The sequence below is a fragment of the Oncorhynchus keta genome, chromosome 22 (assembly GCF_023373465.1).
Source record: "Oncorhynchus keta strain PuntledgeMale-10-30-2019 chromosome 22, Oket_V2, whole genome shotgun sequence".
Taxonomy (NCBI): Eukaryota; Metazoa; Chordata; class Actinopteri; order Salmoniformes; family Salmonidae; genus Oncorhynchus; species Oncorhynchus keta.
The window spans coordinates 2,594,707-2,618,117 of NC_068442.1; the positions used below are offsets into that span (position 1 = coordinate 2,594,707).

Below are 23,411 nucleotides of genomic sequence, written 5' to 3' on the forward strand. Positions count from 1 at the left end.
CAACCAGGCTAAGTTATGTCACAGTGTTGTCACAGTGTGTGTGTGTCTGTGGTCAGCATCAACGTACATCTGCATTGCTCTCACCTTGCAGGCTGCAGTGGGACACCATTGTATGGCAATTTGCCTGGCTTCTACAGTTCACATATGTAGATAGATGCCACAGTTATCTGACTTCCCTTGTTATGTTTCCCTGTGTTCCTGCCCACCAAGGAGGAAAAGTCCAAAAAGCGGGTAAGATCAAGTGGCAATGTCGACTCAAATAGAAATATTATGTCGGTGATGATCTAAATCATAGATTTAATCATAGACTGGACACCATTTTGTTTATATTCTCTAACTTTGTCTTTGTTTCTACGTCGTTGGACTTTGATGCAGGAGGCTGCGAAGGTGGAGTTGGAGAAACCGAAGTTAAGATCAGTGAGGAAAGACGAAGTGAGCATCATTTTCTGTCCACCCGACAAAACAGTTGCCTTGTTTTACTACCACCGTTTGTTGCATTCATTACCTATTCTCTATATCTATGCTTTTTATTGGTGTATAACTCATCCACTGGTCTGTTGCTCATCCACTGGTCCGTCACTCATCAATTGGTTTCCATTGGCGAATTGATAGAAATAGATAAAGCATGTTGGATGGTGTATTGTAATCTCACTCCAATGATAGACCAATGGATTCATGATAGACCCCTATCTATCTGTGCCCTCTATTGAACAGAAGGAGTCCTCCCTCTCCAAGCAGCAGAACGGCGGTGTGGCGCGCTCCGCCGAGGACCAGGAGCGCCTGGAGGCGGAGCGTAAGCTGGAGGAGCTGAAGCGGCGTCGTGACGAGGCGGACAGCGAGGAGTTTGAGAAGATGAAGCAGAAACAGCACGAGTCTGAGGCCGAGCTGGAGGAGCTGAAGAAGAAGAGGGAGGGGAGGAAGAAGGTCATTGAGGAGGAAGAGAAGCAGAAGAAGGCAGAGCTGGCTGAAAAGAAGGCCAAGGAGCAGGTGGGTGGGGATGTAGAGACAGACAGACAGACAGGTGGGAACTGGGGACGGACAAACAGACAGATGTGGAATGTCCCTGCAGTGGAATGCAGCCGTTGTACGGGCTCCTGACCAATTCTGCTATGTTGTGGAGGTTTTTAACGCTGATCTTAACTTATTTTGTACATAATGTCTCCGAAAATAGCTTCTGGAGATCAGAACAGCTATCACTAATCTCGATTTGGATGACAGTTTATACCTCAACTAGTCTACAGTTCTGGATGCTCTGTTTACTAGATCAGGCCCTAATTCCCCGGGACTCGAAAGAGGAAGCGACGGCGGAAAAGTGGCAGACGAGCCGGGCATCCTTACGAGACTACGTTGGCGACCAAATAAACTGCCTTTACCCTCCATTCTGTTTGAGAACGTACAGTCACTAGAGAACAAACTGTACAAGCTCCATTTGAGACTATCTATTCAACGGGACCTGGAGAACTGTACTATTCTGTGATTCTTGGAGACGTGGCTGAACAAAGACATGGATAATATACATCTTGCATCAATGCATCGTCAAGACCTGTCAGCAGCCTTGAGGAAGATGAGGGGGGAGGTGTGTGTCTCTTTGTTAACAACAGCTGGTGTGCAATGAGACTACACTGTTTACTAAGAGTTTTTATCTACATTTTTCATAGCTGTCTATTTACCACCACAAACCGATGCTGGCACTAAGACCGCACTCAACAAGCTGTATAAGCAAACAAGCAAATGCACACCCAGAGGCAACGATTCCTGTGGCCGGTGTTTTTAAAGCAGTGGAACTGAAATCCCTTTTACCTCATTTTTATCAGCATGTCACCTGTGCAAGTAGAGGCGACAAGATCACCTTTACTCGACACACAGAAAAGTATTAGAGGACTTCCCGAGTGGTGCAGTGGTCTAAGGCACTAGAGATTCTGGGTTCGAGTCCAGGCTCTGTTGCAACCGGGAGACCCATGGGGCAGCGCACAATTGGCCCAGCGTCTTCTGGGTTAGGGGAAAATTTGTCCGGCAGGGATGTCCTATCGTGCACTAGCAACTCCTGCGGCGGGCCGGGTGCAGTGCACGCTGACACGGTCGCCAGGCATACGGTGTTTTCTCCGACACATTGGTGCGGCTGGCTTCCGAGTTGTGTCAAGCTTGGTTGGGTTGTGTTTCGGAGGACACAAGGCTCTCGACCTTCGCCTCTCCCGAGACCGTACGGGAGTTGCAGCGATGAGACAAGACTGTAACTACCAATTGGATACCACGAAATTGGGGAGAAAACGGGGTAAAAATAGTATTAGAGGTTATCTCTCGCCCTCCCTTTTGCAAATCTGCCTATAACTCTCTCCTCCTGTTCCTACTTACAAGTACAAACTCAAACAGGAAGTACTAGTCATGTGCTCGATACGGAAGTGGTCCAATGAAACGGATGCTAAACTACAGGACCATTTCGCTAGCACAGACTGGAATATATTCCAGGATTCATCTGATAACATACACTACACCAGTCACCGTATGTACATATCCCAACCAGAAGCCATGGATTACAGGCAACATCCGCAGTGAGCTAAAGGCTAGAGTTGCCACTTTCAAGGAGCGGGACATTAATCCGGACACTTATAAGAAATCCCGCTACGACAATGAGGTGGTGAGGGTAGGCAACAATACATCTGCCACGCTGACCCTCAACATGGGGGCCCATCAGGGGTGCGTTCTTAGTCCCCTCCTGTACTCCCTGTTCATCCATGACTGTGTGGTCGCGCACGACTCCAACACCATCATTAAGTTTGCTGACAACAAAACGTTGGTAGGCCTGATCACCAACAACCATGAGACAGCCTATAGGGAGGAGATTAGTGACCTGGCAGTGTGGTGCCATGACAGCAACCTCTCCCTCAGCGTCAGCAAGACAAAGGAGCTGATTGTGGACTGCAGGAAACGGGAGGGCTGAGCACACTCCCATCCACATCGACGTGGGACGTGGCTGTAGTAGAGGGGATTGAGAGCTTCAAATTCCTCAGTGTCCACATAACTATTGAATTAACATGGTCAATACACACCAACACATTCAGGAAGGCACAGCAATGACTCTTCCCACTAAGGAGGCTGAAAAGATTTGGTATGGGCCCTCAGATCCTCAAAAAGGCAACTTGTTGGTATATGACCGCAAGGCGCTATACAGGGTCGTGCGAACGGCCCAGTACATCACTGGGGCCAAGCTCCCTATCATCCAGGACCTCTATACCAGGCGATATCAGAGGAAGGCCCTAAAAATGTTCAAAGACTCTAACCTCCCAAGTTATAGACTGTTCTCTCTGCTACCGCATGGCAAGCGGTACCGATGTACCAACAGGACCCTGAACAGCTTCTACCACCAAGCCATAAGAGAGCTAAATAGTTACCCAAACAGCTACCCGGACTACCTGTATTGACTCTTTTTGCACTAACTCTTTTGAATCACTACCTGCTTTATTGAACAGCTAAATTATTTTTTAAAAACAAACATGTTTTCACCCCATTTCAGAACGTTTTCTTCAATATTGTGCCTAGTAAAAAAAAATTGTCTTCATCCCGGTTTAACCTTAACCCTAACGATAACAATGATGGTTAAATGGGCTATTGCTCTGGTTCTAACAGGAGGAGAGGAAGAGGTTGAAGGAAGAGATAGAGCAAAGAAGAAAAGACGCTGCAGAGAAGAAGAAACAGATGATCGAGGAATCGGGCGACGGAGACAAGAAACCCTTCACATTGGGTGTCACGCCCAAGGGCAAGGTGAGGCCCTATAGGCTTCCGCTACAGAAGCTTCCGCTTCCAATACAGTAACTGAGAGAGATCCGTTGACGATTAACAACAGCTATCGCCTATAGATATTGTGTCCATATTGATGTGCAATGTCTTCCCATAAAGCAATACAATGCAACACCTTGAGTAAAGATCCATAGAATTATTCTCATACAAACATGGGGAACTGCTATGTAATTAATTAATTGTTAAGCCTGTTTCTATTTCCTCTGAATGATAGACAGCTTTTCATAAAAACAGAAATTCAGAACAGGGATTTTTCCGCTGGTTTCACAACTGTGCTCAAATATGGGTGTTTAGAGGAGGTCTAGGACTGAGAGGAATTTATTGTGACAAGTATTTTGGGAGCATCCACAGCTAGCTGTGTGTGTGTGTGTGTGTGTGTGTGTGTGTGTGTGTGTGTGTGTGTGTGTGTGTGTGTGTGTGTGTGTGTGTGTGTGTGTGTGTGTGTGTGTGTGTGTGTGTGTGTGTGTGTGTGTGTGTGTCGTTATGGACTTGTCATTTATCATAAACAGCAGCTCTGGGTTCCCGGCCCGGGGCTCAGGAGCTGACAGGACCCTGCTTATACTGGCTCTGTGACAGTATAGTCTCACAGAGCCAGAAAATATAGTCTCTGACTCCTCAACCCAACACTGAGTCATCACCATTGGGTTCACTTTGTTCAGATCTCACAGAACTAACTGCCCAAGAATGGTACGAATTTTAGTCTAAAGGGAGAAAAGACGAAATGGAAAGAGAGGGACCGAGGAGGTGAAAGAGAGAGAGAGAGAGAGCAGCAGACAATTGCATCACCTGTGTGTTGCATGTCAACAGTGTGTTTACAAGTGTAATTAAGTTAGTCTATTCTCTTGTGTTTTTAGATTGGGGAGAGAGCAGAATTCCTGAACCAGAGAGCCCAGAAAGGGTGAGCATTCCTTGCCTTTTACTTCTACTATGGTATTCATGTAAACCTTCAGTCTAGAGTGTACTGCATTGTACTCACGGTTTGTGTGTTCTCGCTCCTACAGCTGTAAGACATCACATGCTCCCATTGTCTCCAAGATAGGCAACAGACTGGACCTATACACTGCTGCAGTTCAGGTAAGGCATAGACACATCCTAAATGCATAGTGTTCCAGGGCTTCGTGAGGCCGACTCATCATGTCATAAGATGACAGAATGAGTACAAAAATCCAATAAAAAGCTAGGAGGCAGAAATGAGGTGATTGTGTCTTGTTGAGGACCTTTTTGTCCATTTGTAGTCATCATTGTGAATTGAGAAGTGGCTCTCATCTGACTTTTATGGTTGAATAAAGGTTAAATAACTAAATAAGTGGAATACAAACACAACCACTTGTCTCCCAGTTTGTCTATTTATTTATTTTTAAGTGGCATTATCTTGATGTCTGACTGTAAGTCGCTCTGGATAAGCGCGTCTGCTAAATGACCAAAATGTACAAATGAAATGTCTCCTTTCCCTCTCCATAGACCAACCGGGATGTGAGGTCTCCTAAGTCTCCGGTCTCAGACCTGCCAGAGACACCAAGCATCCGCAACATCAAGAGCATGTGGGAGAAAGGGAACGTTGGGGTGGCCACTGAAAGCCCCAAGCCTATGAATAAGGTGAGGGAGGAGAGGGAGTCAGGAGAGAGACGGGGAGACATGGATGAATGAGAGAGAGAGTGTGTGTGGGGGGGGGGGATTGAGAGAGGGAAAGGGAGAGAGGGAGAAGAAGGGCAGCAGGTAGCCTAGCGATTTAAGAGAGTTGGGCCAGTAAGTGGAATGTGGCTCGTTTGAATCCCCGAGCTGACGAGGTGAAACATCTGTTGATGTGCCCTTGAGCACTTAACCCTAATTGCTCCTGTAAGGCGCTCTGGATGAGAGCATCTGCTAAATGACTCAAATTTCAAAATAAGAAGCGATTGGGAGACAGGAGGACAATTGCTGACTGTAAGTCATGAATGACGGCCTACTTCTCCATCTTCTTCCCAGGATGCTGCTGATATTAAAGTGGGTGTGGCTGGACTGACCAAAGGCTGGGGCAAGAGCCCAGCAGACACTGGCAAGGCAGCTGCAGCCGCAGCTGAGAAGGCTGACGTAAGGACAAACACACACGATTGAGCTCTTTAACTTGAAAATATGGCTAGCTGTAGTCTAATGACCCCAAATGGCCGACCTGGTGAGTGCACGTCTATACGATCATCCATTTGTCTTTCAACTTGTGACCTACACTAGTGGAAACACGCTGAAATAGGATTTATATACACGCATCATGTCAGACGTGGAGACACTTTACACAAACGGTCTGGGAGCACTGCGAACGTACTGCCTGGTTGGAGGTGTGACTGCAGGGTACAGTGAAAATCATTGGCTCCTAGTTCCAACATGCAGGACTGAGTGAAATATAACAAATAGTATCTGGGGTCCCTTCTTCTTGGCCTTCCTGCAACACCTGGTGTTGTAGGTGTCCTAGAGGGCAGGCAGTGGGCACCCAATGGTGCATTCGGCTGTGCATATCATCCTCTGACGCACCTCGCGGTCCGCGGCAGTGGAGTTGCCGTACCAGGCTGTGATGCAGCCCGACAGTACGCTCTCGATGAGCCCTCGGGGACAGGCCCGAATTTCTTCAGCATCCTGAGGTTGAAGAGTCGCTGTCGGGGCATTCTTCACCACGGTGACCATGTGGTTTTACCATTTCAGCTTCTCTGAGATGTGTACGCCAAGGAATTTGAAGTTATCGACCGTCTCCACAGCAGCTGCGTTGATGAGGATGGAGGTTGTCATTCAGTTCAGTTACCACTGAACTGGGATGATAGTGGGTATCTTGAGTGGCCACCTGAGCTACAGAGACATTGAAAATGTCAGAGAACAGCCAGCTGGTCTGCACATTGCCTTGCTAGGGTTAACACGTTTGAATGACTCACATGCGTCCTCATTGAATACCATGAGTATGTAGCCCATGTCATCATCATCACCAAGCTTGAATCGTGCAAAAAAGGTGTTTAGCTAGGGTGGGTGGTGTTGGTGATCGCGATGCGGCTGGCTTTCTTTTCGTAATCCGTGATCGTTAGGAGCCCCTGCCACATACGCCTTGTGTCTGACCCGCTGAATCTCGACAGATCAAGAGCATTAGTGAGGTCAGACACTGATGTTTGGCGATTAGGCCAGGCTCGTAGTCGGCATTCCAATTCATCCCAAAGGTGTTTGATGGGGTTGAGGACAGGGCTCTGTGCAGGACAGTCAAATTCTTCCACACAGATCTCAACAAACCATTTCTGTATGGACCTTGCCTTGCGCACAGGGTCATTGTCATGCTGAAACAGGAAAGGGCCTTCCCCAAACTGTTGCCACAAAGTTGGAAGCACAGAATTGTCTAGAATGTCATTGTATGCTGTAGCTTTAAGATTTCCCTTCACTGGAACTAAGGGGCCTAGCCCGAACCATGGAAAAATATCCCCAGACCATTATTCCTCCACCAAACTTTACAGTTGCTACTATGTATTGGGGAAGGTAGATTTCTCCTGGCATCCGCCAAACCCAGATTCATCTGTTGGACTGCCAGATGGTGAAGTGTGATTCATCACTCCAAAAAACACTTTTCCACTGCTCCAGAGTCCAATGGCGGCGAGCTTTACACCACTCCAGCAGACACTTGGCATTGCAAATGGTGATCTTAGGCTTGAGTGCGGCTGCTCGGCCATGGAAACCCATTTCATGAAGCTCCCGACGAACAGTTATTGTGCTCACGTTGCTTGCAGAGGCAGTTGACACTTTGAAAGTCACTGCAATAAGTCCATTATGCTGCCAATGTTTGTCCGTGGAGATTGCATGGCTGTGTGCTCGATTTTATACACCTGTCAGCAACAGGTGTGGCTGAAATAGCCAAAACCACTCATTTGAATGGGTGTCCACATACATTTGTATATATAGTGTACCTCCCTGGTTCTGCCCTCTCCACATCAGCCACTGTCAGGTGCAATATTTCACCTTTCTTGGACTGGATAGTTACTTTAACGTTATCTTACTGCTGACAGAGTACGATAAGAGAAGTTTGCGTACATCAAGTTTGCGTACATCACGCCATGGCACATGAGTGTGTGGTTTATGGAAGTGTGTAAACAGTGTCTTGAGGGGACGTTTTAGATCTTGGTGACAATGTGACTTTCTGTATAGGACCAATCAAAAAATGTAAAGTCTCTCAAATGTTTTCAGTCGACGACCAGTTTCATAAAAAACAACTTTTGCAGTTGATTTGTTTTCATTTCTAATTTAGTTTAAAACTAGAGAGTTAAACTAGATAATTTCTGTGTATAACCGATGTGTAAGATACAGGTATCCTAAATTGGATGTATATCTAAAGTAATGCCATATCCAGTGTGATGTTGAGGCCATTTGTGACAGCCAGTGCATCCTATTCTTTCTAGCTTGCTAGCAGGCTAATTTGACCCGTTCTATTCGAGACAGGCAGAACAGTACTGTTGAATTGGCAAGCCACTTTGTTCGAACCTGACATTTATGAGGTTTTATCTTGAGTCCCATTCCTTCTGGCCACAAGTACTTGTAAGAGCCAAGTTGCTTCTACGTGAACGCTGCAAGGTTTCCCTCTCATGGAGAGAAGTTGTAAAAGCACTCCTTCTGTTATGTTACATGAAATGTTTCGCTAACCATTTGCATTTAGCTTTTGAGGCAGGCTATTTGTTTTGAGAAAATGTCTGTCTTATCAATGACTGTTGTTTAACAACTTCTTTATTTTCCTCTCTTCTACTTGACTAGCTCTGCAGTTTTCCTCCTCCGGAACTTTCCTTCCTTCTGTACTTTTCTGTTCTGTCTTCTGATTGATTTTATCTGTGGGAAAGGTACAGTATGATCCAGTTTGTCATGTTAGCCATATGCATCAGACATCTTTCAAAAGTACTTTCTTGAAAAGCGATACACGATTAGCAATTCAGTCGTGATCATTCACCACCCATTGATGCACTTCTTAGCATCCAGCGTAGTTCCATCTATGCTTTTGTTCAGATGAAATGCACTGTAGCCTCACTATGGCTTCTTCCCCCACGTTATGCTCTGTGTTCTCTTGCAGGACCTGAAACCTGTTGATGTGGGCAACAAGCGCAGCCTATGGGAAACAAAAGGCTCCTCCCCTGCTAAGGTGAGCTAGTAGATCAGACGATGGCCCTGCCCGCAGACACATGGAGAACAGAGAGGATTTGATGTTAACAGTATGGGGATAGCTCCACCTTGCCCTCTAACAGGCTTGGTGTATTTTTTGCCATATTGCCAACATCTGTCCAATCTCTCAGATCTCCACAAGTGTTGGGTTTAGGGTGATTAGGCAACAGTACTGATTAGGCAACAGTACAGTGTACCAAAGATGAATCACTTCTTAGGATGTACAATAACACAGGATTCTGCGATTCTACTCTTCCCCATTTGAAACAGTCAACGTAATTGACTGCACCTTTAAACCTCGATAAGCAGAAGAGGTAATGGTATTGAGCGAAAGGAAAGTTTTGCACGTTACACCACCAGGTACTTAGTCTTTAGCCTGATCCCAGATCTGTTTGTCACACCAAACAATGACCATAGGAGATGGCAAAACAGCAGGCTACTGAGTTATCTTAACCTTGCTGTGATTATACCCCTATGTATTCTACGCCACCAACGCCATGACACATAATGGGTCAGCTGCACCTTTACAGGAAATGTTCCCAGGAATGTTCTCCAACCGGTTTGGCATTGGGAATGTTCTCAAATAGTTCCAGGAATGTTAAGAAAGGGTGTTCTTCTGTCGGAATTTCAGTACTCTAGCACAACGTTTCCTCGTCATGTTCAATTCTGGTTTGCTGATACATCGTTGTCACACTTTCTTCACTCTCATTCCTGAGTACACTCCTTGTGAGTCAGTTGAGCATATTAAAATGCATGACCCTGAAGTATATGACGTTTGAATAAGTAAATAATGATTGCCCTTTGGTAAAACATGATTCACCTTGAAATACAGTCATTTCACTGGCAAAGATTAGATGGTTTAGTAACTTTGTGTCCCCTTGTTTTCTGTTACCAGGTGACAGTTGGAGGCAAGAACAAATCTGTCACAAATGGTAAGTGACTTTTCTCACCATGATGTGAACGTGTGCTTTTTCCGAACCTGTTGTGAGTGACATCGTCACAGAACGAAAGAAGCTGAGGCTACGGAGACTTTTTCCTCTCATGAAGGACACCCACCCACACAAGCCTTGAATTGATTTACATCCCCCAATGGAGCCGTGTCCATAACTCCTACTGTCTGTCCTCCACTCTGCGCGAGTTCGCTGGCCACCGTAAATCAAATCCTTTGGACGGACATATTGGGCATGTTCCATTGCCTTTGCCATTGCATTATTGTTCTATATTTAAAGGGCCCGTTCCCACTGACCTTATTTCTCTGTGCAAGGAACCTGTCATGTCCTGTGTCCCAAATGGTCTAGGTAGCGTGGGGGTTAAACAACGCAGGGCAGCGGAGGCATCCTAAATGGAATCCTATTCCCTATATAGTGGGATGCCTCCGCTGCCCTGCGTAGGTCACCCCTCGCCACCTGGACCTGACGAATACTGTGCAGACCGTCGGCATGATGCCACGCATGCCACAGTGCAGCTGCTATTGTCACACTACTGTTGCATTATGCCCATAGGGCTGTGGAGGATTACCAGCCGTTTGAGCTGTAAAGTAGCCTCCCTCACTCGGCTTTTACACGCAACCGTAATGTTGTCAAGGCTTATACTCTTACGGGGTCAATTGTAGTTGCTTACGGTGTAATCTCAGTGGCTGTTGAGTGAGACTAGCAACAGTAGATACTGACACATCAAAGAGATATGATTCCTATGGGTAACAAGTTATATTGATTATACAGTACACGTTTCTGCCCAAGTACCTTTCCCACTACTGTGCTACTTTTATAGTTCCCCCAATACGGTTTATACTGTATCATTATTAGCACCCTCAGCCCAGTCTAACCCAAACTGGGGATATCCCTCAAACACCCACTGTCTGAGTCAGACCCTAGGGGAAGGAAAAGCTGTCCTCACTCGCTTGGGTGTCACCTTATCTAGCGCCCCAACCCATGCAACCTTCCCAGATCTTCAGCTGAAATAGCCCACTGGGAATGAACAGAAGGGCAAATTACATTGTTTGAGCTATCAATCACTAAAACTAGTGTCACTGTAGGGGCCTCAGAATATGTGTCAACAAAGGTAGCGCCTACTGGGTCTGATATACACAACTACACACACACACACACACACACACACACATACACTAACTCACACATGCATGCTTGTACACAAACACACACACACACTTCACTGTACTTGAACACATTCACGCACACATGTGTGTACGTGCATACATACACACACACACACACACACACACACACACACACACACACACACACACACACACACACACACACACACACACACATATATATATATTTTGATGAACAGCTCTAAAATTAGATGACTTGTTAATCAGTCAGTGTCTCTATTAACACCGAATAACGTTTGATAAGGTTTGCCATATTCTGAAGGAGTGGATACATATTTATCTCTGGGAGTTATAATTGAATAACTATGACTCACTTAGAAGTAGAAGTATACTTATTTTAGTGATTCTTAGTGATTCTTTTTTAAGAGACATTTTTAAGAGTTTGGCTGTACTGGTTGTTCTCTGTTTCCTTGCACCGTTTTGTCACTTTTTGTTTGTGACTTTTTGCAACTTTTCCTCAGGACTAATGGTATTTTCCTCCCTATCTCTCTCAGCAGGTGTGGGCCGCTAATGATCCAAAGTATAAACCCTGAGGAAGAAGCCCAAACTGATGAAATACAAGACTCTACTCTGTGTATTCATAACCAAAAATATCTCCATAACAGCCCTGCGGGGGTTGGCACCCAAATTATCTTTCAGTTCTGAACAGAAACATTTTTTTTTTTTTTTTAAGTTCCACTGTTCTGACCAGCAAGTTCTGAACCTGTTCGAAACCCCCCAAAATAAATATAGCGTTCCTTTCTGTTCCTTTTTAAACCTCTAAAATCTATTTTTCTATATGACTTCACCAATCATTGCGGATAGAGCAGCATGCTATGGAGTGGGCAAGCTATAGTTGTTAACATGCATTGGACAGACAAGTGTAGGTCAAGAGATGCAACTAAAATGTTGCGGGTGGGGAGAGAGGGTGGAGGAGGAGGAGGCTTGGCTTGAAGTGCTGGGCATCTTGTTATGACATGCATTTTCTGAATTAGACCCACAGAATTATAGGTACGGAGGAGCGGCTTCTATGAAGGAACTTTGAATGTCTTTGAACTTTCGAGAGTTGGCTTAATGTTGGACTAGAGCTATTCAGCTAGATAACAAGCTTGTGTGTGCTATAGTATCCTTAACTAGCAATGAAAAAGTTAATCCATTCTTCTCTACTAAAATATTTCTCTCCTTAATTTCTGAATCACGCTTGTAACATCAGTAGGCTACAGTAGCCTATGCTTCAGAGGGGGTGGGGCATGTAGCCTACACACACATAAACACCGGTGAAGATTTTCAGCTGGCAGGCACACACTGGAATACGTTTTTGAGTGTGGGCTTTGCAGAGGTGCTTTGTTTTTTGTTTTTGTGGGACTGGAAAACAATCCCCAGAATGTATAAAATAACGTTATTAAACAGTTCCCATGCTTGAACAATAATGCTTCTGTTCCAGAACAGTATACTGTAGATCACTTTAATTCCTGGTTCTGATTCTGTTCATCGAAAGATGTCATTCTTTTCCGGTCTGATCCCTGAAACGGTTCCAACCCCTCCAGCCTTTGCACAATCCCTTGTACATCCTCATAGAATTTATGCTGTGAAAATGACATTTGGAAATAATTTATGTTAGTGTAATGACAAATATTGTATCCCCCCCACCCTTTTGGGCTCGACTTAATTTCTTTGATAAACAAAAGAAATTCAAAGAATAGATAAGAAACCTTAAAAAAAAAACGTTTTCAAAGTTATCCAAAATGTAATGCGTCTTCTGAAGAGATACACTAAGAATTGAATAAGGTATCTATCCAAATAGCCATACTGAACTGAATTTGGTTGTACTTTTATTTTTTTATATTTTTCAAGAAAAGCTTCCATAAGGTTGACATTAGCTGGCAGTCTGATCAGATACATGTACTACCTATATGTCAGGATAGATGTTTGTCACATTCATCACTTCGATATCTTTGCTCACAGTGTAATGGTGACGTGATGGTGTCATTGTAGTGCATATTCACATTATTCAGTCGAACGGGGTATTTTAGTTTTTAGTTATGAATTAGCAGTATCCACGATCACAGCTTTTTTGAGATGTGTTCACGTTTTGTATTCCATTTCTGGAAATATCAAAATGAGTTTTATGGCATCACAGCTGTTTTTTCCTCCCAAATATACTTTTCGTTGACTGATACTTTGGTCCCGCTTAGCTGGGTTTGGGCTGATAAGAGCCTCTAAATACTTGACTTATTTTATGTTTACGGATGTCAATATTCGGACTGCCACATGGTCACGAGGAGGCTGTCCTAATATGGACACCGTACACATGTATATTGAATGGCTCTGCTCTCCAGGTGACATAAACCATGAACGACAACTTATTTCCCAATAAGCACTGGTTGCTAAACTAACCCCCTCAAAATCATTGGATAAATAATGCCCAGGACTGTAGCAAGATTATCAGAGGGTTAATCACTCCTTGGTTGGGCTTAAAGGTCTCAATGTATAATAAGGCTATTGTGTAAAGTAAGGACTATCCAGGAAAGGTGTGACCGTTTGACTGAAGTTAACAATCACCCAAAGAGACAGGAGTCATATCTCATTGTTCCATGAAAGATATTCACAAATAAGCCAAAGAGACTGTTTTTTTTTTTTAGACAAAAGTTTTAAACAATGAGGAGGCGTAGATGCAGTAAAGAGGCCAATGGAACATAGACCATTGGGGGATAGAAGAAGGACACCGGATTGGCGCACGTTCAACAAATCTCAAATCAAATTGGATTGGTCAGGTACACGTGTTTAGCAGATGTTATTGCAGGTGTAGCGAAATGCTTGTAAGAGCTAGAAGCGAGGCAGCCCTCTCTGTCGGATATATTTTTGGATATATTTGGCTGTTTACGCTGCACAACATTTAGAAGTAGTCCATTTCCAGGTTTAGAAGAAGTGACTGCTAAATGCTAACACCCGTTCGTAAAAGCTGGTAGCATAGCTAGCATAGAAAAATCGGTGGTGGTAGTCAAAGTCGTTTTTAACTGTAATGCAGTTTATTGAAGAGGATGACATATGTATTGGGGTTGACATGAATACAAGCATTATACTCCGATTTTTTTTTTTTTTTTTTACCTCAGCATAGTTTCAAAGACAATAGCCTAAATGTAGACACATTTTCCTGGGGGCAATAAAGAGATTCGCGATCTTTCCTCCATGGCTTCTTTCCCCTGTGCGTTTCCATGGCATTTCCATTGTTTTGGTCGACTTCTATTGACCTCATTACCGCATCTTATAATTTCAAAACCAAATATGTCAAATGTTCTGGGGATTCTTAAGTATGTCCTCTTTTTTTTACACATTTTCAAGTAATTCATTGTATTTGATTTTTTTAAAGGATTCTTTGCATCATTTTGAAACACCATGGGAAATGTTCCCACAGAGTAACATTAGCTGAGATTTGCACCGTATTGCAAGTTAAGGGGAAAAGTAAAGACCCATCTGTCTATATACAGTTGATTTTACTGACGTATACCAAAATACAATACTGTACTAGGCGTCTAATTAAAATGCAGTTCTTTACTCATTGATGTTTCACTTTGGCATTCTGAGTATGACGTGGTATCGATCTCTGTGAAAGCTCCTTTTTCTTTTAAACTTGAGGTAAAGGAGAGTATTGTAAGTAAAGTAAGTCCTAATGTCTATTATAATGAACTGCCTTGTTCAGAGGTTTTGATTCAAGATTTTCCTTGTCCCCGCTACATCAATAAAACAAACGTAAAAAGCTACGAATGTGTCATAGTTTTGTTTTTTGGATGTTGTGTTTTTGTTCAATAGCTTGTGAATGTTTTAATGGATGAATGATGTTCTCAAAAGGCGAAGGTCAATGAAACCCTGTGTCTGTACGTGCACGTATGCGTGCGCATGCCTTCAGATATGTTGGGGTTCCATTGTCTTAAGGTTCGAACAATATCTGAACAACCATAGGGCAATGCAGTCGCATGAACAGGAAGGGCCACACTTACATACCCTTTTTTAGCCAAACAAACCTGTTAGGATTCTGAACCCTAAGGAATTGCAGCCTCTGTATCTGTCTCTCCCTTTCTGCCTTGGGCTCGGGTAAGGGCTATTACTTCATACTGACATGTCTTTACATCCAGCCATACCTTTACGTTGCCTTGGAATTCATCATAAATCAATGTGATACAGCTAGAGCAGATATCAACTTGGATGGTTCTTAGCTTGCTCATTATCTTGACCATTTTGTCTCTCTAGGAATGAGAGGAGGCAGTGGGGGAGTGGAGCGCCCTCATACATTTCAGTAACACTTTATTTGAAGGTTACCTACATAAGGAGTGTATAACAAATTCACAATGATATGCTTATGTACTGCTTGGGAATGATTTAGCCACCCTAGTCATAGACTGTTCTCTCTGCTACCAGAGCATCAAGTCTAGGTCCATGAGGCTTCTAAACAGCTTCTACCCGAAAGCCATGACTCCTGAACACTTAATCAAATGGATACTCAGACTATTTGCACCCCCCCCCCCTCTTTTACACCTCTGCTACTCTCTGTTGTTATCATTTATGCATAGTCACTTTAATAACTCTACCTACCTGTACATATTACCTTAACTAACTGGTGCCCCCGCACACTGACTGTACTGGTACCCCCCCTGTATATAGTCACGCCGTTGTTATTTTAACTGCTGCTCTTTTAATTACTTGTTATTTTTATTTTTATTATCTGTATTTTTTAAAACTGCATTGTTGGTTAGGGGCTCGTAAAGTAAGCATTTCACTGTAAGGTCTACTACACCTGTTGTATTTGGCGCATGTGTCTGATTTGATTTATGCACGGGTTACGGATGTTATATGCGTCATATGAAGTAATGTGCTTTAGGTACTCTGATGCAGGTACCTTTCAAATAAAGCATTACATTTCTAAAGCCACTGACAGGGCTCTGGCAGGCAGTTGGACATCACCATAGGATAGGCATGACATGAGGTTCAATTTCATGAGTGGTGAAGGGAGTCTGGGACTCCCCCATCTCTCCTGAAGTACGTAACTGACAGTCCTGTTAGTGCCTAAAGCAGACAGTGTACTTGGCCGCTATCCCAGTTTAGACTCAGTATAAGGTTTATTTCCTTTTCTACTGGTCCGACGAGACCATGACCTGTAGACTCCTTGTATCTATAGAAGGGAGTATGGATGAGTGCAATGTTGTGTGGATCAAGCCCTCATTAAATACAATTGAGTTATATACAGTACCAGTCACAAATTTGGATAAACCTACTTATTCAAGGGTTTTTCTTTATATTCACTATTTTCTACATTGTAGAATAATACTGGAGACACCAACACTATGAGATAACAAATATGGAATCATGTAGTAACTAAAAGTGTTAAACAAATCTTAATACATTTTATACTTTAGATTCTTCAAAGTAGCCACCCTTTGCCTTGACAGTTTTGCACACTCTTGGCATTCTCTCAACCAGCTTCATGAGGTAGTCACCTGGAATGCATTTCCAACCGTCTTGAAGGAGTTCCCACATATGCTGAGCACTTGTTGGCTGCTTAACCCAAACCATCTCAATTGGGTTGAGGTCAGGTGATTGTGGAGGCCAGGTCATCTGATGCAGTATTCCATCACTATCCTTCTTGATCAAATAGCCCTTACACAGCCTGGAAGTGTGTTGGGTCATTGTCCTGTTGAAAAACAAATGATAGTCCCACTAAGCGCAAACCAGATGGGATGGCTTATCGCTGCAGAATGCTGTGGGAGCCATGCTAGTTAAGTGTGCCTTGAATTCTAAATAAATCACAGGCAGTGTCACCAGCAAAGCACCCCCACACATCCTCCTCCATGCTTCACGGTGGGAACCACACATGCGGAGATCATCCATTCACCTTCTCTGCGTCTCAAAAAGACACGGCGTTTGGAATCAAAAATCTCAAATTTGGACTCATTAGACCAAAGGACAGATTTCCACCGGTCTAATGTCCATTGCCCGTGTTTCTTGGGCCAAGCAAGTCTCTTCTTCTTATTGGTGTACTTTAGTAGTAGTTTCTTTGCAGCAATTCAACCATGACGGCCTGATTCACGCAGTCTCCTCTGAATAGTTGATGTTGAGATGTGTCTGTTCCTTGAACTCTGTGAAGCATTTAATTGGGCTGCCATTTCTGAGGCTGGTAACTCTAATGAACCCAATAACTCTGGGTCTTCCTTTCCTGTGACAGTCCTCATGAGAGCCACATCATAGCGCTTGATCGTTTTTGCGACTGTACTTGAAGAAACTTTAAAAGTTCTTGACATTTTCCAGATTGACCGACCTTCATGTGTTAAAGTAATGGACTGACATTTCTCTTCTCTTACTTGAGCTGTTCTTGCATTAAAATGGACTTGGTCTTCTGTATACCACCCCGACCTTGTCACAACACAACTGATTGGCTCAAACACATTAATAAGGAAAGAAATTCCACAATTGAACTTTTAAGGCACACCTGTTAATTGAAATGCATTCCAGGTGACTAACTCATGAAGCTGGTTGAGAGAATGCCAAGAGTGTGCAAAGCTGTCATCTCAAATATAAAACATATTTTGATTTGTTTAACACTTTTTTGGTTACTTCATGATTCCCTATGTGTTATTTCATAGTTTTGATGTCTTCACTATTATTCTTGTAAAGAGTGCGCTGAGAGTCAGAAAGCAAGTGCTGGGAGTGAGTATTTGAATAAATAAATAAAACAATTAACACGACCCACAAACAACGCACCGACATGAAACAGAGTCAATAACACCCACGGACAGAACCAAGGGGAGTGACAGATATAGGGAAAATAATCAAGGAGGTGATGGAGTCCAGGTGAGTGTCAGGTGCGCTTGACGATGGTGACAGGTGCACGGGATAATCAGCAGCCTGATGAACTAGAGACCGGAATTCTGCAATGTATAAAATCGTAAGAATAAATAAAAACCCTTGAATGAGTAAGTGTGGCCAAAATGTTGACTGGTAGTGTTCTTCTAAGAGCAGCTAAGTAATTGATCAGACTGACAATGTCCTCTGAGCAAGTGAACAAGCCAGAGTAAATACTTCAGATGTCGAGAGGAAGATTAAGTGCTGTGATGGTGGGAGGTGATGATGGTAGTTTAGACTATAATAGCTTGTTATTCCATGTGTTTGAATCCGGTATGGGTTACTCCCGGGGATGGAATTGAATGGTTTTAGGAACTGGACAGTCGGGCTAGTAGACAAACATCTTAGAGCCATATTACGGTGTATTTTGTATTTTAGGGTTCAAATAAAACATGCCAGAAACAGAAGTGGAGGAAGTGCAGTGAGTATCATGTTTCTTAAACTTTTTTAAAATCTTCTGCTATATCAAACTAATGAAATATTTATTTTGTTTTCATGCCACTACTTTTGAAGGGAGGAAGGTAAAGATTTATTTTGGCTTTGTCTGAAAGTCTGTCGATAAATTTAGGTTTTCATAAAATTATTATAATGAATTAGACTAGTACAGAACATTTTTTTTAAACTGACTGCTGGTGTATACACTGAGTGTTCAAAACATTAAGGACACATGCTTTTTCCATGACAGCTTTCACCTGGTCAGTCTGATCTCGTATTGATGTCACTTATTAAATCCACTTCAATCAGTGTAGAGGAAGGGGAGGAGACAAGTTAAGTATTTTTAAGGCTTAAGACAACTGAGACATGGATTGTGTATTGTATGTGTGCCATTCAGATGCTGAAGGGGCAAGAGAAAATATTTAAGTGCATTTGAACAGGGTATGGTAGTGGGTGTCAGTTGTGTCAAGAACTGCAACGCTGCTGGGTTTTTCACACCCAATAGTTTCCCTTGTGTCAATAATGGTCTACCACCCTAAGGACATCCAGCCAACTTGACACAACTGTGGGAGGCATTGGCGTCAACATGGTCCAGCATCCCTGTGGAACGCTTTCGACACCTTGTACAGTCAATCATGCCCCAATGAATTGAGGCTGTTCCGAGGGCACTCCGTGCATGTTGCTCTTACCATGATTTAAATTGCATTGGGTCATTCCACGTACTGTTTAATTTTCCGGTGGAATATGCACCGAAGCTGCCCAACGCTACCCAAATGCTCTTTCTAAACGTTAATACACCTCGCTTCCGATACGGGTTGGGAAATATTTGGAACTTATCCTTAATATATTTTTTAAATATACACTTACTGTACGCAGTTTAGCGAAGTTTCACCCGGCTGTGTTTTGAGTTACACCTGCTTCAGGGCAGAAATGTGGAATAGAATGGTCCAATGGAAATGCAAGCGCAAAGTGAGAGGATTTGTTGTAGCCTACTTCGGCTGGAGGGTGTGAGAGCACAGCCATGTGCAACTTTGCTAAACTGAGTACTAGAAGTGTATTTGAAAGATTATTTCTTGCTGATAGGAAAGTTACGTTACAAAGGTTTGCAAAATTGTATAGCAGGCGAGGATTATTAACATTTCTAAACGTTAAAACGGCAGGTCGGGATTGTAGTTCACATGGAGCCAGCTGTGATTCATACCTTCACTTCAATTGAGAACCCTAGGGCTGGGTATGCTCCCCTTGGCTTCTTGAGAGCTAGTGTATATGCAACTCTATATAATGGATATTTTATTACATAATTATACTTTTATGACCCCATGCAGTAAAACTAAAGGACTTTTCTATCCCAGTTAACATACAAAAGGTTAAGCATTATTATAATTGTGTATGATATCATCAAGCTAAGAGTCACTTATTTTTAAATTCCAGATGGATTTAAGCCTAAACCAAAGTACGTTTTTGATTTACCACAAAATCATAAGATTCAATTTGACAATGTGACTTACTTGATTAAAGTCTTAAGACCGTGGCTCCTATAAAGGAGCATAGGTTGTTGAATATCCTCCATGTCACTCTGTTCAGGGCAAGTTTTTCCAGGTCACACCAGTTGGTCATGCTTAGTCATTTCTGCCCAAACATCTGTTTCTGTTTCCCGCTCTTTCTGTTCCCCTGACGGATGACGCATTTTATGTGATTAAGGATCACATTTGAAGTTTACTGAAATGTGCATACTGAGATTATATTCCATACATTTTTCATTTCCATAGGTTCATGCAAATCCTCTCTGCACCAAAGATGGCTGATGGTGACAAAGTGGATTTGGATGTGAGTTGAACCATCCAACACAACACAAACCACGGTAAGAAAACTCACCATTTGTGACAAGTTTGCTCTTGCCTTCAGCTGCCATCTGTCATATTTAGCAAGAGGTACCGAAAGTCAATGAAGACAGAAGCCAAAAACAATAGTCTATCTAGTGATGTCGTGTAATATATCATGTCTTACCAAAGCAATTCTTATTACGAAATCTGTTTCTTCTTTCTGGTGGTCAGGACATGCACAGGAAGCGTCAGGAGAAGGACCTGTCTGAGCTCCAGTCTCTGAGTCTCACTTCATCCGGAGGAAGAGGAGCTCATCTCCCTCGTAAACAGGATTGTGAGTCGGCCGTTTCAGCACGTGACTGTGCTTTCCATAGAAATATAATTAAATAATAACATTTTATATTTCTACAGTGCATTCACTGTTAAAAAAAAACATTACAACTAACAAGCAAACACCTAACTACTGTGCGTTTGTGTACATATGCGTAGGAGAAACGCTCTGCGGAGGGTTTGTGTGGAGAGGGAGAAGGAATGGCAGCTCAGGGTTGCTGTATTTTCCTTCTCTTTTCTATCAAACATTTTAGGGGGTCAAACATATTGTGGATTTAGTTTATTTGAAAGATCTCTTGATTGGTCTTTTTATTTTTACACAATGTGAGGTCCCAGGCAGTGGGTACACCAGAGGTGACCTATAGTACTACTGAACAGGTGAATTCTTCTACAGTATCACCGTGTTCCTCTCCATCTCTCCGATGGACTACACTTGTACAGGTTTCCTCTACAGTAACTAAAAGTTGTTTAAATGCTTATAGCCGGACTTACAGTATGTGTGTCCTTACAGATGAACCAGCTTCTCACTCGGGTCCAGGATCACCAAAGGTAAGTAACACTGAGGTTTGGGATTTTTGACTTTGAGGGACATAATAATTCATGTTTATTAGGGTACGAAATGGAAACAAGCGGGAGACAAACATTTGAGAACAGTTTCTTCAACTTCGTGCCCAATGAACAAGACCTATCATTTTGGTTTTCATCTTAATTAGGCAGTCACTCGTTTCTATTCCAGTAACTATTTTTCTCATCATTCCTTTCAAACCCTCAACCAGGGTTGGTCATGGTCATAATCAGTCCTTTAACAGTGGAACAATCATTTATTTGAACAAGTCTTTCATTATCCATTGATACCCAATTATACAATAATGCAGAAAACCTGGCTGAAACAGAACTGAAAATAGTAACATTTGTAGAGGAACATAATCAGAACTGGGAAAGAAAGTAATTTATCCTGTTCCAGAACAGAACCGTTATTTTAAAAGCATTACAAAAAGGTAAGACGTTTTTATTTTAATTCTGGTGCTGCTCTGCACACGCAAGCTTGCTAGCTAACGTTTGCTCTGGTCCAATGTTAAGCCAACTCTTGGAAGCCGCTACTCCATAGGTATAATTGTGCGAGCCTAATTCAGATAATGCATTTCATAGCAAGATGCCCAGTGCTTCAAGTCAAGCCTCCTCTGTCCTCTCTCCCCACCCACAAAATTTCAGTTGCATCTCCGGCCCTACACTCTGTCCGAAGCATGTAGCTAAACTATAGCTTCCCAACCCCTGATAATTTCACCATTCATATCCATTGTTTACACAGCATCTGTGTCCAGATCTGTGTATCTGCACTGTATGTAGCATCTATGCACTAGCTCCTATTAATTTTAAAAGGAGAACCTGACATGGTGTGGTCTGAAATTGCAGAATGAAACAATTCCCCATTATTACAACAAAAAAGAGCCTAAAAACACGTACACCGGATTGATTGCACTGAACTTGACATCTGACTGAAACCATTAAACTCATTCACACTTGAGTCGTAAGTGGACCACATCTGCAGTCCCAAAGTGTGTACTAAACACCCCCTCACAGACTCAAAAGGAATGGACTGGTCATGATTGCACGAATCCAATGATTTTACATGAGTGAGGGAGAGTGAACAAATGCACACTTGAGTGGAGGGTAGATAATTAGAATGAACCAAACTGCTGTAATTGACATCCATTGGCACCACAGGGCTGGCTTACTACCTGGCGAGCATGGCAGGTTGGAGATTAAGCTGGAATTCTTTCCTGCCCATTTCAGCATCAAAGTTCACATCAAGAATATGGGCCAGGTGAGGTAAAGGAGCAATCGCTAGTCAGGTGAACCACCACGACGCTAGGGATCGGTCCATGATGTGTGTTCATCTGTGTTCTGTCTGGCATAGCTTTTCTTAACGCTGTGCCACGCCATTTTCCCCCACGTGGGCCAACCCCGTAGCAATTCAAGTTCTAACCAATGAGCTTCAGCTCCTCGCATGAATGACGACTAGCAAGAGGCCAGCCTAGTGTTATCTAATGAGCAAGAACTGATATGGTGATGTATGAAATGATGCTAATGTGTTAATGGGACAATTGATTGCTACAACAAACTAGTAGTAGTTTAAGGGATATACATACTTTTTAAAATAAACTTGTTAAAGGATTAAGCCTTGAGACTGAATGAAACACAGAGGGTGAATGGGCAAGACAAAATATTTAAGTGCCTTTAAACCAAGTAAGGTAAATGCCAGGTGTACACTGGTTTGAGTGTCAAGAACTGCAATGTTGCTGGGTTTTTCACGCTCAGGTTTCCCGTGTGTATCAGCAATGGGCCACCACCCTACGGACATCCAGCCAACTTGACAACTGTGGGAAGCGTTGGAGTCAACATGAGCCGGCATCCCTGTGGAACGCTTTCGACACCTTGTACAGTCCAAGCCCTGACAAATTGAAGCTGTTCTGAGGGTAAGAGGGGAGTAACAAAACAAGTGTCCCTGTTTTATGGGTGTTAACTAAATTCACATACTACTATACCACATTTTCATTTGCCAGTGAGAGACACCAAGAAAAACAAATATCACATGGGCCATGGATAATTCAGTAGTTGTAAACACATTGTGTTTAGGCATGGTCAGGAGTAAACTAATCATGAGACTGTGTGTAGCATACATTTACATGTTAGTTGAAAAATACAACAAATCACACAAACTGACCAAAAACGTATGTGTGAAAGTGGTATTTCTCTCTGGGAAAATCAACGCAAATGAATTACCAAGTAATGACATGTTCAACAGTAGCATAGACAGCGACACATGTAGATAGACAACCATGATCAAAACAGACAGCATTTAACACAGCATC

The 23,411-nt window shown here is 43.0% G+C and overlaps 1 protein-coding gene and 1 long non-coding RNA gene across 7 annotated transcripts in view; both read left to right on the top strand.

Moving 5' to 3' along the window:
• LOC118400883 (non-muscle caldesmon-like) overlaps window positions 1-14,817 on the top strand; it is a 58,353-nt gene extending 43,536 nt beyond the window's left edge. For 5 of the 6 annotated variants that reach the window (XM_035797868.2, XM_035797873.2, XM_035797869.2 and 2 more), the window contains 11 exons: window positions 211-231; window positions 376-432; window positions 715-987; window positions 3,625-3,759; window positions 4,650-4,693; window positions 4,797-4,869; window positions 5,257-5,391; window positions 5,761-5,865; window positions 8,852-8,920; window positions 9,836-9,872; window positions 11,572-14,817. In XM_035797868.2, the coding sequence (XP_035653761.2) occupies window positions 211-231; window positions 376-432; window positions 715-987; window positions 3,625-3,759; window positions 4,650-4,693; window positions 4,797-4,869; window positions 5,257-5,391; window positions 5,761-5,865; window positions 8,852-8,920; window positions 9,836-9,872; window positions 11,572-11,588 (966 nt within the window). In that variant the 3' untranslated portion in view covers window positions 11,589-14,817. The remainder of the gene's footprint in view (window positions 1-210; window positions 232-375; window positions 433-714; window positions 988-3,624; window positions 3,760-4,649; window positions 4,694-4,796; window positions 4,870-5,256; window positions 5,392-5,760; window positions 5,866-8,851; window positions 8,921-9,835; window positions 9,873-11,571) is intronic. The other variant, XM_035797872.2, reaches the window with a different exon arrangement.
• Window positions 14,818-20,438: 5,621 nt separating this feature from the next.
• LOC118400882 (uncharacterized) lies at window positions 20,439-23,289 on the top strand. The gene is made up of 3 exons (XR_004829119.2): window positions 20,439-20,542; window positions 21,050-21,087; window positions 22,858-23,289. It is a non-coding gene; the product is annotated as an uncharacterized LOC118400882 (long non-coding RNA).
• Window positions 23,290-23,411: the final 122 nt, after the last annotated feature.